This window comes from Notothenia coriiceps, unplaced genomic scaffold, assembly GCF_000735185.1.
Source record: "Notothenia coriiceps isolate Sejong01 unplaced genomic scaffold, NC01 NC01_scaffold00000339, whole genome shotgun sequence".
NCBI classification, from domain to species: domain Eukaryota; kingdom Metazoa; phylum Chordata; class Actinopteri; order Perciformes; family Nototheniidae; genus Notothenia; species Notothenia coriiceps.
Genome location: NW_011333040.1, coordinates 19,229,689 through 19,247,652, shown reverse-complemented (window position 1 = coordinate 19,247,652; position 17,964 = coordinate 19,229,689). Strand labels below are relative to the sequence as shown.

Below are 17,964 nucleotides of genomic sequence, written 5' to 3'. Positions count from 1 at the left end.
GAAGTGAGATCATTTGTGGAAGCTGACAATAAATCTATTGAGTTGTGTATATAATATATATACATTGTTATTGTCATTGTTTTTAAAGTGTATTGTGTGTTTTGCTGTTCAAATAGGGTTAATGTTTTTATTCTTAGAACCAGAAACATTTAGAACATTCTGTAAAAACCCCATTTAAAAAAAAAAATGTTTTGTCTATAAACACACAGTTGCACTTAGTCGGCTACTGCATAACACTTTTGTCCTCCACCCCTTTCCTGTTTGTTTACCCTGGAGAGTAAATATTCTTTCTGTCACACACTGGGTGACGTGAGCCTTCCTTGTGCTCTGGCTAACCCCTGACTGAAACCCTGTGGATTTCTATAAATACCTTATCTGGTCGCACTTGCCTGGTGAAATCCTAAACATGCACATATTTCCCTTTCCATTACACCATATGCACAAATACGGTTTCAAAAATAGATGTCATAAGGTTTCTTCATAGTTAATTTCCACTTTGGGACCTTGTTTACTATGGAGAAGTATGTGAGATCCCTAGTTTAGATATTAGATTAATGATGTACAATTGGATCTTACTTAGAAGATTTGGAGCTGTCTGGCTCCGCAGGGGTTAGATAAACTCCAAATCCTTGTTTCCCTCAGTCTGGACAAGCCCACACCATGGTGCAACTCTGAGCCCTAACTGTACACAGAGTATCAAGGATACTGTACAAACAAGTAAAAAAACAATGTCTTTCTCTTTGTACTTACCCCTATCACATTGATCCTATTATATCAGTCTCACATGCAAAGTGAAATATATCCAACCTCCCCCACTTTCAGATCTAAACCCAGAGGACTCCAATCTCGTAAACAGGACATTAACAGATTATGATGATGCTTCAGGACACCACGCCGAGGGAATTATAAATTCTCATACAATTGCACTCCTTATGAACTCAAGGTTTCGGATTAATCTAAAATGGGTTACAAAGCTAAGCGTTTGACTACCTTTTTTATGAAGTGATTGATGAGCATTTATAAGAAACAGGCAGTGAGTGTCCGGGAAAGAACGTCCTTGTCGTCTGGAGAGTGAACATCTGCACGTCCACATTATAATGATGAATGGGGCCACAAGTTAATGAGTCTGACATACTGCACTTATCTATTCCTCTGTGACACACTTAGAAACAAATGGGTATGAAACGTTCTCACTGATTCTAAAAAATACATTACACACTGTAGTAAAACAGAAAGTAAGATACAGGAAGCCACAATTGGTTGGAGTAGAAACTTTACGTGTCACTTTAAAAATACATTTTACATGTTACAGATACAGATTCTCTTACTTCTAACAAACTTGTAAATGACTGAACATCTAATAATATAAAGTGGTGGACACACTGAAATAAACTTTAGCAGCTTTATGCTTATTTTTGCTTGAGGACCCCCAGGAAACCTCTCCAAGAAGCCAGGTGAAACAGAAACTGCAACAAAACACTCACCAAGAGTCGGCAGTAGGGGGCATTAGAGAGGTCTGCCCTAGGAGGCAAGGCAAAAGCCACTGGCCCTAAATAAAGTACAGTATGTGAACATAGGAGGAAGTAGGCTACAGTACACATGGACACCACTGGGAGGGCAGGCATGTTGAGCAGTACTGTCCCAGCAGTGAACATGGGACATAATGATAGAGGGCTGCTTGTAGATCTACTGTAGGTGTTTTTCTGGTCCGGTGGTGGCTGGACTTTGGCGAGCCAACAAATATGAAGAATTCCCAAAACCAGGTTAGCCGCTGTCACACGCACAGTGGAATTGGCAACTGGCACAATGTGCGTTAGTCAGTGGCTTACCTGCTTTTAGATATCAGATATCATACTGATAAGCATAAGCACACACAATCTGTGGAGTAACAGACAAAGGCTGTGAAATACAACAGTCAAATCAGACACATGAGGTGTGAAATGGAAGACTAGTTTTTCTAGACTATTTTGATCACTTATAGAAATACCGTTATTTAAATTAATCACATTACAAAGATTATATAACAGTTCAATTAAATCGACAATTCTCTTAAACCCTCTTTTGTCCCAAAAATGTAGGCTACTTAAACATTTGAAAATACTGATGGTTCACGATGTCCCGAAACACATTTCACATTGCTTTTAATGTAACTGTCATTAAAAGTTTCACAATAACCAATACATGTGACAATTGTAAATAAATAATTCAAGAAATTGCATCTATGATATGTTGGATGAGATATTTAGAATACATAATAGTGGAAGATAAATGGAGCTACTTACCAGTCCCAAGTTTTCTTTTGGATTAATTTTAAATGAAAAGAACATTTTATTTTCGCCGACAGCACGCCACAAACCATCTATCCGAAGTTCAAAATTGTTTTTTCTCTAAAATAAATCACTGTGCATGGCTTAAGTTAGGTGCATTTTGAGGATAGAGTACAGCGACGCTGAAGTTCAGTTCACTTGCACTATTCCCTACCCTGCCCACTCCCCTGCATCTGCAACCCGACCTGGTTATGCAAATTTGAAAGAAACTAACAACGGGTGCAGCCAATGAGCTGCCGAGTTGAGGTGAAGTAGCCCATCCATTAAAGAGACTCGTCAAATCAAAACCGGAGGGGGGTGGGCTTTATAAGGGCCAGCAAGTTCAACTGATCTGAGAGTTATAGTTGGGGTGCGGCGCGTTCAGTTCTGCACGTCGTACATTAGGAATAAACCATTCTCTCGATAACAGTTTCTTCGCCTTACTGATTATTTATTGCATACAGCAATGCGACGCAGGTTTATTTACCCTTAAATCACATTATCTAATGCTGGAGCTGCGAGTACATGTGGGATAAATGTGCTTTAAGCCGGTTTGACAAATATCACCCCACCCCTACAGTGCAAAGTGGTTGAACTCGGTTTACTTGTGTACAGTGTTGCCATGAGCAGAGTGTGGCTGTGCACGTACCAAGGATGAAGCATGACAGCCTGATCTGATGATGACGACAGGGAGGAGGGCCATTATGATGATTTACACTATTAGCAGAGTGACGGTTTAAGGATTCCTCTACAATTTTAATATTAAATAGTTCACCCTTAAATCTCACATGTACAAAGTTGGGTGCATTAAGACCTTCAATACAGAGGTTTCATTGGAGTGAAAACATTGTTTTGACATCCCAATATAACATTTTGACATCCCAATATAACACATAGGGATAGGTCCACCATATATTGTATTTATATTATAATTGTATTATCAACCATTTCGTCTGGTATATTTATTAAAAAAAAGTCCTCTTTTAGATATGCACAAAAACCTCTCTTCACCAGATTGACCCTCTTGAACTTGTCAGCTGGGACACGATGTTCTTTCTCTGATTCTTGTATATCATCAAGCACCCTTTGGGGTTTAGTTAGGCCTATTCTCAAGATTTCTTCTGACCAGTATTTGTCTGCCAAAACCCTGTCGGATTATTTACAGCAAGGATGCACATAACCCCATAAACTCAAAAATCAGGATTACATTATATTATGTAACAGCTGTTTTGTAATGTAACCAAGACCACTAGGGGGCGACAGTGGCACCTGTTTACGGTATTGGCTCCATGTGGCTTGTGACAGGTGTATTAAAGATTTGATAATAGGCTGATTGAAAAAGTTGACAAGATTATTGAGACCTTAAAGGAAATGTTTTCATTATAATGTAATAAGAAACGGGTACTAAATGTGTAACTTAAACTTTCTTATATGAAATGTGCTATAATAACTATAAATAGCACAACAAATCAGTTAATTATTTGGGTATCACGTGTTAAAATGGTTAAATTAGCTGCTTAAATGTGGTTGTAGTACCAGTATTTGGTCTTTACTCTGATATGCATTAATATTAGGCCTACGTTGACCCTAAAGAAGCGAACACTGTCTCTTTAAGAGTCACAGCCTGAATGCACTCTGCCATTTCCGTCTCTAACCAGCCGGTGGTGTCACTCAACAACCGTGGAGACTTCAGACACTTAAAATCACAACTCACTTTACTGAGTAGGGTAGGTTTGGTTAAAATGATTGTTTAATGCTAAAATATGCAATTTAGATTGTACGGTTTTTGGGAAATGTGTGTAAGTTCCCCTACATAATGTATTGTGCAGACTCCAAGGGAGCTTGCAACGTTAGTTGACATTCGCTAAATGTAGCTATACTGAGGCTAGCTAACACGTTACCCTGAAGCTCATGGTAGTGGCCAGCGACATTTGTTCATTTAGAACAGCGTTAGAGCTTAGTTTCACATTCTTGCTATTGCATATATCTTTAAAATACACATCCAAATATATAATGGGTGCATATTGTATCTACGGCACAGAGGAAGCACTCTGTTAGCTGCGGTGATTTCTTCTTTGTTTACAAATGTAGCCATAGTATAGCGTGCAGGCTGCTCCTAGCTAGCAAGCTAATGCTAGATAACCTTTAACTGTGTGTCTTCTAACAATACAGGTAATGTACAGCATTCGGGAAATGTAAAACTGTTGTTTTTTTACTTTTATAAACTGCTCACGACTTCCAAAATGTCAATCGTGCTTAGTAAGAACATCTCCCTTGGTTTAATGTATCCGTGTACTGTAGTCATTACTGTATTCCAATGACCAAGGGCACATGCTTGAGGATCACTTTCCCTCTCTGCTCAAAGACTCGGCCTGATATCACCTTGTCATTCCATAGAGTCGGTTGATTGTCTTTCCATCATCTCCTGTCCTCTCTGAACAGTGAGTTGATTGGCTTACATGCTACCAAAACACCTCAGTCCTAATGATATTCTTTCAGACCACTTGTGTCATTATTGTTCAAATTCAGCTTGTACAACAGACAATCCCAAACATATTCTGCTATTTAAACACTATCTGCAATTCTGGTCTATCTTCTTAGGATTCCTTCAGAGAAAAGCTGTGTTGCTGTTGAGAAATTGTTCAGCTGATTTTCTGATGGTCAGCCATGGATGAAGATGACAGCCAAGAGGAGCTGATCAACCGCAGTACTTCCAACAGCAAAGGAAAAAGGCCTGCGTTGTGGGCAATCTCAGGTAGCCTGTTTAACATGTTATTTATATATATATAAATAAAGAGAATGAATGAGTAAATGTTTTAATCTAAAGTATACTTTTATTTAACTCCTCATGCATTTGCGTTCCTCTTAGATGACTCGGACAGTGGGGAAGCGGAGTCTGAAGAGGGAGAATCTGAGAGTGGTGAGGAAGAAGAGGATGATCATCTAGGTGGAGGGGATGATAGTGATGATGATGAGGAAGATGATGATGAGGAAGAAGAAGAAGAAGAAGAAGATGGGAATGAAGAGGAAGATGGTACTTGTTATTTCATGTTACAAGATTATCATGTCACTTTTTTTGCTCAACTTATGTTTCTGTTTTAGGTTTATACAGCCCAATAACAAATACATTTAAGTGTAAGCTACTCTGATTCAACTTACACAAGTGTTGTAACTTCAGTAACTTTAGTTTGTCTGTAGAGTTAAAGAGGAAAATGTGCCTCTTCGATATGCACTACACACATGTTGCGTGAAAGAAGTACAAGATTATTTGCTCACGACTTTTCTTTGATGCTGCAGCATCAATGAATAAAGTATGTAAATTGCATTCACAATTTATTTCTACCTACTTTGATCAGATGAGGAAGAAGAGGGAGACGCTAAGGCTGAGGATGGAGCTTTAGTTGGAACCTCTGCTGATCCTGCCGACATGAGCTCGGATGAAGACGCAGATAAATGTCCCATCTGCCTTAACTCCTTCAGCAGCCAGCCTGTCGCAACACCAGAGAACTGCGAGCACTACTTCTGCCTCGACTGCATCCTTGCATGGGCCAAGGTAAGTTATATGAACCCAAGGAGAAAACACTTTGTTATAAAGCACGTTATATATTTTTCTTCCGAGTACATACTTTGCATTTACGAAGCATACATCTTGGAGGAAGTTGAATGGTTCATTCTGACATTTTTGTTTTCTGCCCTTTTAGAATGCAAACTCGTGTCCTGTGGACCGTATTGCCTTCAACAGCATATACTTAAGGAAATGTTATGGAGGCAAAGTAAAGAAAATGGTAAGTGCCTTCATCTTCTGTTAGCATAACTTTTGCAACATGCGTTATGACCCTGAGTCGTTATGTCATTTGTGTATAGATATTTTTCCCTCCTCCTGTGTCTGAGTGTGTGTGTGAGTGAGCAAGAAGGTGGTGCCCGTTAGCTGATTAGCTACCTTCAACCTGCTGATTGGTCCACCTGAAGAAGAGGGGAGCATTTAAGCTGCAGCCATGCAGTTCCTCTGTCGCTCTCTGACACAACTTCTCCTACTCTGCGCGTGTTGAGATCTCTGTCCTGTTGTGCTGTGTACCTACATTTTACCGTATACCGGTCCTTCTCTTCTGCTGTGAGGCTGTAGGAAGAAAATCTGCTAAACCCGTCTTTGTAGACACGATTTATTTTCTCAGGAGAGCAAAACCCTTTTTCTTTTGGATTATTCGTTTTCTCCTGTTTTACGTTAGAGTTGGTAAGAAGCCTCTACGTTTTATTTTTCTCATTTGTTAGTTAAGATTTTTGTGTTAAAGGTTAGTAATGCTTTCTCTGCTTTGGCATCCATGTTCTTGGGAGTGGGAAAAGTGGGGAGAGTGCAACTTTGTGCTGCGCCTAGGTTCCCCTAGGCCTGGGCATAACACATGTAATGACCCCAGTTTAGTCTTTTTAATTTAGGATAATGTTTATGTGGGATTATTTTCTGCTTCAGATCACAGTACAAAAGCCTGTGAAGGAAGGAGTTCAGGAAGTAGTAGATTTGGACCTGGAGCAGACCAGCTGTGAGGCGTGTGGGGGCAGTGACCGTGAGGACCGCCTCTTGCTCTGCGATGGCTGTGATTCTGGGTGAGATAGATATTTTGTGCTAAACTAGAAAAGGCATTGAACAGCGCAGTTCTATACTTCCATAAATGTACAGATAATGTGTGTATCTTTCTTGTGATTTGGAGCTGCTCCAAAGGTCTTGAAAACCTAACCCCTTTCTTGGTGTGTTGAATGTTGTCAGCTTTTGCCTTTATTACAGAAATAAAACCTGCCGCTGGATTTCTTTTTCATCAGAGGTATTTGTTATGCCTTATTCTTCTATAGGTATCACATGGAGTGCCTCACGCCTCCTCTGGACTCTGTTCCTGTGGAGGAATGGTTCTGCCCAGAGTGTGAAGCCACCAACCGTCGCTCAAGTAAACCTTCAAGCCTTCCTAAATTCAATATTCAATGTCTTTGTGGAATTGCTCTTTATTTTTGTAGCTCCTACCAAATGATATTGCAACGAAAACAATCATATAAAAAGGACATGTTAACCTATATCTATTCGTCATATATCAAGTGGCCATTTTTAAGAATTGTTTGCACCATTTAGCATCTTTTTAAATCTTTTTTATTCAGGGGTTTCAGCTGAAGAACTTAGCGACACAGAGAGCCTTCCCTCTACCGCCCGTCCTGCCACCAGTCGCTTCCAGTTCGGTGCTGCAGGTCCCACCAGAGCCATCGCCCGGACACAACAGAGCGAGAGGGTTCGCGCTAATGTCAACCGCCACCGCATCACACAGGCACGCTCCTCACAGGTTTGGCATGAGGCGTAGCGCTTCAGTATTGGCTTATTTATTAACTAACTTATATAGTATAAGCGCAGGCTGGGTTTTTGCGTTTTCATGTTCCACAATGTTTGTTGTTGTGCAAATAAGATTTACTGATTGCATTTGCGACTCATTTGGTGTGTGTTTGGATAATGTTATTTAGTGCTTCTTAGAGGAGAAATGATGGCATGAGTTTTTGAAGGGTGTTGTCAATTTGATTTGTGATTTGAAATGCTTGTGCATGTGTTTTGTAGTTGTAATTATAAATAATGGGTTGTCAAAGTGAACCAATGGAGTGCTGCAAACCTTTTTCTTCCTAGTTGGCTCCCACCTTTCTCATCCAGTCCACTTGGCTCGATGACACTATTAACGCTGTGGTGGCTGGGCTCAACACGGCTGTGTATATACGGGACTTCACCCCCCGCCCCCCAACTACCCACAGGCGCAAGACCAGTAAGTAATCACACACATACAATTTCACAACAGTTTTTTTCTCACATATTTAAACACAGAAAAATATTTAGCAGAGAGAAAAGCAGGAAATAGTGATGAAGCCGTGATCATTTAAATGTTACTGTTTTAACAGGGAAGCGCAGGAAGGTGCGAAGAAAGACGACATCTTCTGCCAAAAGTAAAACGGGCAAAGCAGCAACTACAGGAGTGAAGAGGAGGAAACGGAGAGTGAGGAGGACTAAATCCAGAAGAAGGGTGAGTTTGTCATCAACATTTGTTGTTAACTGGAGGTTAATGTAATTTTGTTTTTTTACATTTTCAGAAGAGTATAAATTAGGGCTGTCAAGTTAACGCGTTAATAACAGCAATTTTTTTTTAGCACCACTAATTATTTTAACGTGCGTTAACGCACGTGTATTTGTCCTCGGCCCGCCCTGTAGTTTCAGAGCCCAAAGGCTTGAAGTTGTTGTTGTTGTTGTTGTTAGTTGGATGGTGGGAGATTCTAGCGAGGGATATGGATACAAAAAAAGGTGTTTTAAGCAGCAAGCCAAGCACACAGCTGATGCTGACAGTCCCGCTCCTGCCGCTCGCTTGCGGCAGACCACTCTTGAAAGTTTGCCGGGGAGTCGCCTGGACACGGCGTCTACGAGCAGCAACCTCTCAACAGCGATGGCTAAATGGGTGGCTAAAGCTTGCAGGACAATTAACATTGTGGAGGACGAGGGAATGTGTGAGATAATTCGGATCGCATCCAAAGTGTCGACTGCACATCACAGCGCATTATTTTGACCCTAGGGGGGAACTTCAGTCTCATGCTTTGACTGAAGATGAAGACAGAGGAGCGGCATTTCGTCTGTTTGAGCCAGTGGCTCAGGGCAAAGAAGTACACAGGGTTGGGAGAGAGTGTAAGAGAGAGAGAGAGAGGTCCCAGGTTGTTGTATTGAAAATATTCAGGAGAATATTTGTCATTGTTCCAATGATAATAAAGCATATTTGTCCACTCATATGTTGAAAAATATTCCTCTAAGGTACATTTAGAACAGATACAAAATGTGCGATTCATTTGCGATTAACTATGGACATCATGCGATTTAAATATTTGAATCGACTGACAGCCCTAGTATAAATACAATTATTTATTCCTCTTGAATCTGTCAGTTGATTTTTCTCTAAATAAACTATACCTGTGATTTCCTGCTAGATCGTGAAAAAGCCAGCCACTGCTCGAAGCCGTATTGCTAATACTCTCCGAATTGTAAAGGACAAAAAGGGTTCTTCGCTTCCTTCAGTGTATCGGCCAGCAGAGAACACGCTAAGCAACATGCGTGCTGACATCGGTGCTGCATCTCTCTCTATCCACGGGGATCAATACGACCTGGATCCATTATCGGAACGGTAAGAAGAAGTCTTGTGCCTATTGTACTGCTGACACAAATACCATTTTACAGACTTCAAATATTTCTCATTGGTATGACTAGGTCTTGGCCGGCAATATCATAAACCTTTATATGTGTTTCTAACCTATTAAAGTATATAACACCTAATAGTTGGCTAGTTCTTCAGAGTGTAACTGTACATAGCTAAGCATATGCTATTTTAATTATCAAGCTAATAGTGCATTGCATTATTCATTTGACCAGTGAGGAGGTGGAGCAGCAGGCCCGCGTCACATCGCTGTTGGAGGCCAAGAGACGAGGGATCTCTCGCTCTGCTCTGCGCTCTCACCAGCCTGTAGCTCGACCCGTCACTGCAGGCCATTCCAGGTAACACCCCCCTCTAACCATGATGTGTAAGGGTTGTTGTTTTGAACAGCTCCTGATTCTGAACTTCTGATTTTGAGTAACATGTTTTTGCTCATCAATCTCTACAATTGTACACGTTGAACATGTGGATGACATACATGCAGTGGCAGCTGGTCAATGGAGGGTGCTAGGGTGCCGCCTTCCCTTCCTCCCCAGTGGAACGTTTTTCTTTTTATCAAATAAAATGTTGTATATTAAAAAAATTAAATGTAACTAATTATCCTCAGAATGTATGGGTTTAAATGTACAATAATGTTTAATATATATATATATATATATCATCTAAACCACTATTACAGTATGTTTGATTACCCTCTCTCGCCTTTGTACAACCCCATCAGTGAAGGCTCCCCTGAAGTGCCAGTCAGATACTTTGAATCTGTTGATAAGTCTTCTCATATTTTAAAGCCTACATTTCCTTCCGGGTAATCATACCTTCTAGAATTGCTCGGTTACCGTCTTCCACAGCCCCACCTAATATTACATAGATGGCATTACATGATAGAAAATGCACAAATCACTGCTTTTTTTTATGACAATTTATGTTTATTTTATGTAATTCTTTAATGCAAATCTAATGTTGTTTTACTTAAAAATATTTTGGTTTAATCTCTCTGTGTTTTGCTAAGAACCAAAAATGATGAGTACATTAAAAAAAAAAAAAAACTGAAATTATTAAACAACAAATCCAAACATTACTTATGTGCATCATGACAGTGACCTTAATTTCTTATATATGTAATATATCGGGTGTTTTGAATGTTTTTATCATCACAATGGTATCTAGCTTGAAATATGATCTAATTTAAGGATTTGCTTTGCTACACCAGGAGAGGTATGGACGTTCCCCAATCAGCGGGTTTTGTTGAGGCGGCTCCTGTGCCCGACCTCCTGGGAAGCATCCTATCAGGACAAAGCGTCCTCTTGATGAACAGCTGTGATGTCGTTATCAATCGAGATGGTTCCCTTAAAGCAACAAAGTCATGTAAGTGTGTGGCACACAGCAAGACCAAAGATCACACAGTGTACTCACTGTGTTGCTGTTGATGAATGTTCCAGTTTGCCCGAACTCTGACGTGAATAACATTCAGATTCAATGGTTTCATTATCATATGCAAAGTAGCTACAGTGTAGTTATGGCAATGAAAATCTTAGGTCCCGAGCTCCTCCGACAATGCAACATATTATTATAGGACATAAGACTAATATAATAATATAAAAATAGTGCAAATGAAACAGTATAATACATTTGAAGAAAATAGTGCAGGTGAAAGAAACAGAATGTAAGGTTAAATATTGTACAGTGAAATACAATCAAATACTGTTTGATCCAGTGATAAGTATTAAGATAATACATTAAATACATTCTAAGATGCAACCAGATGAATGCTTTGGGTTATTGAGCACTTAAAGGTGGGGTAGGTAAGAATGGGGAAACCAGCTCGAGTGCATCATGTCATTGCTATCGGGATGTTAAGAGCATTCCATGGAATATAACAAAAAGTTGTCTGAAGTGAATTAACTACCCCACCTTTAACAGAGCTCAGGCGTTTAGCAGTCTTATGGCCTGTGGGATGAAACTGTCCCAGAGTCTGGTGGTTTTAGTCCTGATTCTGCGGTACCACCTGCCAGACGGCAACAGACAGAACAGCTTGTTGCTGGGGTGATGGGGGGGGGGTCTTTTATAATCCTGATGTGAATAACTAATGTGAGCTGTGTACAGTCTAAGCAAAGCAATAATTGAATTCTTAATATGTGTTTTTTTAAATTGTTTTTGTGTTGCAGTAATGCAATCTGAGTTAAACCCAGGCCACAGCAACGACAACAGCTCAGGAGATGCCAGCACCCAGATCAGCCCAATGATGTCCCCCAACCAAGGAGACAGTTCTCCGTCCCTCCCCTACAATGTAGACCAACCAGGATCCTCCCACAGTTACACGAACAGACCTCTATCCCAGAGCTCCTCTCACTTACCCCTCCACACGCCCCTGCAGACCGGCCAGATCCGACCATCTTCTCAGCTTCCTCTTCCGATCAGACCCACGCACCCCCACGGTCATCAGAGAAGCAACGGAGCCCCCAGCCCCTCCCTAAGCACCAAGAGCAAGGAGATGGCTTCATCACAATCCCAAAAAGCACCCGCAAAGCCCATGTGGGTAGATGTGTCAGTGCTTCCTAGGATACCAAAAATCAAAAGGGAGAGCGGTGATGTCACAAATAATGGCACCAATCAAGATGTCCGTGATCGTAGCAGCAGCAGCAGTAGTAGTAGGGGAAGCAGTAGCAATTCCACCACCAGTCGTCATGGTCACAGCCTGCCAGAAACGGGCATGAACAGTCTTGCTGGGGACAGGGGACGGCAGCAAAGTGTAGACCAGCAGAAGGGCCGGGCCGAGGGTCAGAGGCAGACGCCCGAGGGACCTGGCTCTTCCTCCGCCTTCTCCAACTCGTTCTCCTCCTCTTCCTCCTCCTCCATGGGCTCTTCTGCCAGCCAGTCTCGTTATTCCTCGTCGGCATCATCCTCGTCATCGGTGAGTTTCCGCATTAACACAAGTGGGAACACGTGGCAGCCGAGGCAGGTAGGCAGCTCGTCACTTCCTGTCGCTGGAAGCAGTACGCAGCCGACCCGGGCACAAAAGGAAAACGAAGCCAAAAAGAGACAGCTGCACAGAGATAAACAGAAGCTGCTGGCATCGCGTACAGCGGTCAAACAGGAAGAAAGCAGCGATACTATCTACGATCCTTTTGATCCCACTCTGTCAGACTCGAGCAGCTCAGACAACGAAGCTGAGAGCGCAAGACTGCATGGAAGCTGCCAGAATGCAACACATGAGGAGAAAGCTTCTAGTTTAGTAAAGAAGAGTCAAAGGCAGCAGGACCTGGTGACTGTCAAAACCGAATCACAGGACATTGAGGTCTCACAGGAAGAACCAATGAGAGCTGACGCTCAGGAATCCACATCCCAGGAAGTCAGATTCTCAGAAACATATGTCAAGGTAGAAACAAAATCAAGACTAATAGATATGAAGTCTGAGAAAACAACATCGTTACTAGCCTCTAAAGTTAAGATAGAACTAGGGTTGGTTGATGCAGGGGGAGCTGAAATAATTGGTAGCAGCGTTGAAAGTGAAAAGACAGAAGACACCTCACCACCTGTCCAACACAGACTGGATCTCTTCAAGACTAAGAGAGAAGAGGAGAGTGCACAGAGGGCTGTCACTCCTAACACTGCTCCTCGAGATCCATCAGCATCTAGCTCTACTCCCATTAAGAAGGAACAAAAGCCGGAAACTAAATCTGACTCTAAGTCCTCTCACAAGTCAAGAGATTTGGGCCAAAAGAAGAAGACCTTCCAAGCTTCGAAGGAGAGGCGCTCTAAAAGTCCAGAGACAGACCGAGGGAAGAGGGGAGACCGCCAGGCATCAGGCCCAGGAGGCAGACAAAAGGAAAAGAGTTCCAGACGGTCCAGGTCCAGAGAGAGGACTGGTGCACACTCAGTCTCTGAAAGCTCTCAGTCCCCTGTGAGGAAACGCCCAAAGAGACAGCGATCCTGCTCCCAATCCAAAGAGAGGAGGAGATCTAGGTAAATATGTCACACTTTGTCCAATATATTGCTTGTATCAAATATGTAGTTGTTGCTGTTTGACGTGGTTTGCTTCTGTTAAGGGTTTTTGTCTCTCGTCACTGATCTTAGGTCTGGTTCTGGATCTAGCAGCAGAGAGCGTTCCAGAAAGAAGAAGCCTTTACAAAGGAGCAAGGAGAGAAGTGATGGCAGAGATCGAGACAGTGACAGAGGCCGAGAGTCGAAGGACAAGAGACGCGGTCGGGGTCGCTCACGTTCACGGTCGAAATCACGGTCCAGATCCGTATCCAGGGAACGGAAGAAGGGTCACACACGACTGCCACAGCCATCGCTCTCCTCCAAAGACAAGGAGGACTCTCGATCAAAAGACAAGATGAGACGCAGGTCCAGATCCAGCTCAAGAGAGAAAAGGAAAGAAGAAGGGTCTTCATCCAAGAGCGCTCAGAGGACTTCAGGGTCCCGCGTTTCGTCCTCTAAAGACACGAAACGCTCACAAGACAGGAAAAAAGCAAAGGATACACCTATAAGTTCCATCATAGAGGAACACGTTGCCCCAGTGATCAAACAAAAGACTCCCTCCCATACTCCTGCCTCTGAAATGACAAAGAAAGACCCTAAGGTAGAGAGCCAGGACACAACGGCGGGAAAAGCTACAGAGATCAAGGTTGAAAAAGAAATGAAGAAAGAAAAGCGACCATCTCTTGATATGTTTGAAGATGTGTTTTCTATTAGTGAACAGATTAAGAAAGAAGAATCTGACATCCATGCTTTCATGGTGGCCAAAAGCATGGATGAGAAGGGGAAAAAAGAAGACCCCATCAAGACGGAGAAGTGTAAAATCCCCATTATTAAATCTGAGCCAAGTTCCCCTACATTATGCCATTCACCCCCTCCCCCCTTATCCTCCTCACTGACCACACCTGTCCCAGCAGACAGTCTCCAGGATACAGTGTCTGACCCAGAGTTAACGGCCTCCAGTGAACAACCAGACTCTGTGAAGCAGGAAGTCCAGGAGCCCTCGGACTCTGATGATGACTTTAATGTCGATGTGATGCTGGACAGCCTGGACTATGTGAAGACGGAGCGCTCAGAGGAGAGCGGTGCATCCGTCAAACAGGAGGGGGAGGAGGAGGAGGAGGAGGAGGGGAAGAGCGAACAGATATCGACCGTAGCCAAATCCAAGACTCAGGGGAAGAGGGTCACCTGGAATATACAGGAGCCTGATGGGCCTCAACCAGAAAAGAAGTCTGCAAGCAGTAAGTCCTGCTGCTGGAAGATGTCAAAAGCAATTTTTGTTTTTACATACAATTTCCTTGATATTTTGTCTAGCTGTTACAGATCATAAAATGTTTTTTAGCTTAAAGGTCCCCTATTATACTGCTTTCCCTCAATATATTAGAGGTCTCAGACATATACAAAACATGTCTCTGAAGTGTTTGGCTGAAATACCAAGCAGATCATGCATTGTAGCATCCCATAATCCCCTCTGTTTCAGCCCTGTTTCAAAAGTGCTGATTCTCTGTCTGTTACTTTAGATGAAAATAAGGAGCCCCTCCCCACGCCCCTCTGACAGAGATTGGGTTAAAAATAACACAATAGTGCTCTAGGAGGAGATTCAGGTGATAAGGTGTGTGTGTGTGGGGGGGGGGGGTTACCTTAGTTGCTGATTGGCTAATGGTGACACAAGCCTAAAAATCTGATCAGCTCATTTTCAGACAGGTTTTTATATAAATGGGTCAGGACGAAAAGAGAGAGAGAATCTTTTTTCCTGAAACTTTCAGAATCTCCTTCCACAGAGGGGACACATTTTTATGTATAAAAGACATGAAAAAGTGGATTTTGCATAATATGTGACCTTTAATGTTTTCTTTTGAATCTTTCCTGACAGAGCTGTCTCTGTATAAACTGAAGCTGAAGCAGGAAGGGGCTCGCAGACCCTCCTCAACAGGCCAGACATCTAGTCAGGTAGGACAGGTATCACCTACTAACAGTTAACCTAATTGTGCTAGCTAAACACTATACGTGTGTCATGTGATTGAATAACCAGAGGGTGGCAGTGTTTTATCTATAAAAGAGCAAATGTATTTTTCTGGGTGAAGTCACGTGAGAGAAACTAAAACTGATACTGAGATAATTTTAGACTAAACGAAAGTAAAAGCTTTAGTGCAGAAACCTGCTGTCAACAGATTTGATTCGGTCACTTCCTCCCCCTCCTACTAGTGCTGTGTACCTGGACTCACATTCAGGTTCAGGTCCGGACTCAAGTCCAGAGGTTCAGGTTCAGGTCTGGACTTATGTCAAGATGTGTGAGTAACTAAAGTGAACTTATTGTGAGCTAATTATCAATTGAAAATAAACTCATAATCAACTCAAATTCAAACTCGTCAGGTTTATTGTGCCCCCTTCCAACTTGTGTCTACACCATGTCTTTTCTAGAACTCTACATGTGTTACTAACTACACAACACAACTACATACATAGTGATGTACATACAAGACTCAATATGCAAGACTACAAGTCTATGTGTTCTTGTTCAAGAACAACAGCATATTGACATTGTCTGGGTGAAGTGTTGCTCTTTCGGCAGACACTATATCACCATACATACAAAGGAGTTAGCTTAGCTACACTACCAAATATGGCAACCAGCATCCCACGCTGTCAGTGTCCACTATGTCTAAGCCAGCTTCCCTTGACGTCACACAGATCTCGCGAGCAGTTGCGATATTTTGCGAGACTTCGTGAGTTCAGTAATGGCCCCCATATCAGAAGCCAAAACAATGTTTTTCGTCTTTTCTCAGCGCAAATTTCTCGATCTATGGAAGGTTTTATATGGTTTAGAACACAAAGGAGAATATACGTAAGTACCGGTTCCTGACGTTCCGGTTTTAACCGGACTTGAACCGAAACTTTTTACAAGTCCAGTACCGGTTCGGCGTACCGGTACGCAGCACTACCTCCTACCATTATAATCCTCGACAGACATGTAAAGCGAAAGTAGTTCCAGGTCAGAACAAGCCAAATTTATGTAGAACGTAAAGCATTTACAATTTCAAGCACTTTATCTCAAATCCAAGCACCATTTCCCCAAAATTCAAGCCACTTTTCAAGTCATGAAAAACACCTCGTAAAAAAATTCAAAAGCATTTTTTCAAGGATTCAAGCCCACCCGTTCTTATAATGTATATATAAAACATATATTATATACGCGTATTATATATAAAACAGAAGTATTCATGTGTTCATAAGTCCCAATTTACAAATAAAATTCAGTCAATTAAAGTTGAACAACATTTAGTAGTTGCGTAAAAAAAAGGCGCCCAATACTGATTGTGCCTTTAGCAAACCCTTCCTGATTTTGTCTCCGTTGTATTTATAATCAGATCTGAGGGTTCTGTGTTAACGCGATAGCCGGCCAACAAAGTGAAGTAACCCTCTGGAGGAGCTGTGGGATACAGCGCTGTGTTTTTCATAAAGCATATTCAAGTATCACAGATTCATCTACCCACATTTGGATTGGATCTATGAGGCAAGATACCTCACCTTCCTAGTGAGGGCCCCAGCCCTTTGTTTTGTTTCTGCTGCGTGCTCACAAGGGGGGGAGTTTTTTTAACTGAAAGAAGTTTTCTGCTGCCAAGTAACCCATTTTTGTGAATTGCTAACTGACGTCATATTGTGTTGTGCGTGCCTTCGTTGGGGGTTGTCGGGCGGTTTTCTCTGTTGAATGATGTTTGTTGATTGAGGTATTCCCACACCATCACAGCAGGGCTGATTGTTGCGGCTGATCAAACTGTTTCTGGTCTCTGACGCTTGAGAGTCTTACAGTTCACAGCTGGTGCTCTCCAGTCCAGCAGACAGGCAGCTTCATGCTCCTGAAGTCCTGCATGGGGTCGGTTGGGGCTTACTCACGTCCAGCATCGTCTCAGGACTAGAGGACTGGGAGGCTGCAGCCGGTCGAGGACAGAGCTGCACAGCTCTCTCGTCTGCTGACAGGTTACAGCCCACTCAGGGCCCCTGAAGGAGACTGATTTGGAGGACAACAGTGTATTCAGAAGAAGCAGCTTGCTTATCTAATTAATCTGATTCACTAAATCAAGTTTAGATCTCGTACCACAGAGCTTTGAGGCTTTGACCACTGGCAGCCGAGCTCAGAAGAGCACTCCTCTGAAGGCAGGAGTATCTCTTTCAGCGTCAAACGATCGTCCAGCATCTTTCTCCTGATGGATCAGTAAGATTGAAGGGGCCCAGACGGCTGGACCACTGCAGCAGGTGCAGACAGATTATCTGTGGCAGAGAGCTTTCCTGCAACTCAGGGCGATCTGCTTGGATCTGCTTCGCCTCTCAGAGAACGATCATTCATTTCATTCAGGACAGCCTGGGAAACAGGTTGGATTAGCTTTCTCTCTTGCAACAGGATCCTATCTATCTTCTTCTTGATGTACTGGACTGCTTTCTGATTGGGTCGTCGCTGAAGCACTTCCTGTTTGTGT

General features: G+C 42.4%; 1 protein-coding gene and 1 long non-coding RNA gene across 4 annotated transcripts; one reads left to right on the top strand and one right to left on the bottom strand.

The window, feature by feature from the left end:
• Positions 1 to 310: 310 nt before the first annotated feature.
• On the bottom strand, positions 311 to 17,358 carry LOC104947993 (uncharacterized). The gene is made up of 4 exons (XR_798617.1): positions 17,283 to 17,358; positions 13,112 to 13,119; positions 3,995 to 4,002; positions 311 to 325 (listed from the first exon to the last, which is right to left on the bottom strand). It is a non-coding gene; the product is annotated as an uncharacterized lncRNA (long non-coding RNA).
• Positions 3,964 to 15,742, top strand: phrf1 (PHD and ring finger domains 1). Of its 3 annotated transcripts, XM_010774119.1 has the most exons (17): positions 3,964 to 4,033; positions 4,704 to 4,747; positions 4,908 to 5,061; positions 5,176 to 5,340; positions 5,663 to 5,859; positions 6,008 to 6,091; positions 6,772 to 6,905; positions 7,149 to 7,240; positions 7,446 to 7,624; positions 7,957 to 8,089; positions 8,223 to 8,344; positions 9,291 to 9,484; positions 9,730 to 9,852; positions 10,722 to 10,876; positions 11,677 to 13,474; positions 13,586 to 14,730; positions 15,363 to 15,742. In XM_010774119.1, exons 3-17 carry the CDS (start codon positions 4,974 to 4,976, stop codon positions 15,467 to 15,469), a joined length of 4,716 nt encoding a protein of 1,571 aa, XP_010772421.1. In that variant the 5' UTR covers positions 3,964 to 4,033; positions 4,704 to 4,747; positions 4,908 to 4,973; the 3' UTR covers positions 15,470 to 15,742. The 3 variants fall into 3 exon arrangements, with proteins under 3 accessions (XP_010772421.1, XP_010772413.1, XP_010772430.1); XM_010774111.1 differs by lacking the exon at positions 4,704 to 4,747 and having other exon boundaries at positions 3,966 to 4,033; XM_010774128.1 differs by lacking the exons at positions 3,964 to 4,033; positions 4,704 to 4,747; positions 4,908 to 5,061; ... (1 more) ...; positions 5,663 to 5,859; positions 6,008 to 6,091 and adding an exon at positions 6,115 to 6,537 and having other exon boundaries at positions 15,363 to 15,740.
• Positions 17,359 to 17,964: the final 606 nt, after the last annotated feature.

Coding starts and splice junctions, on each gene's coding strand:
- phrf1 (XM_010774119.1), top strand. CDS start 4,974: ATGGATGAAGATGACAGCCAAGAGGAGCTGATCAACCGCAGTACTTCC. Junction 9,853..10,721: donor GTCACTGCAGGCCATTCCAG/GTAACACCCCCC, acceptor TTGCTACACCAG/GAGAGGTATGGACGTTCCCC. Junction 13,475..13,585: donor AAAGAGAGGAGGAGATCTAG/GTAAATATGTCA, acceptor CACTGATCTTAG/GTCTGGTTCTGGATCTAGCA.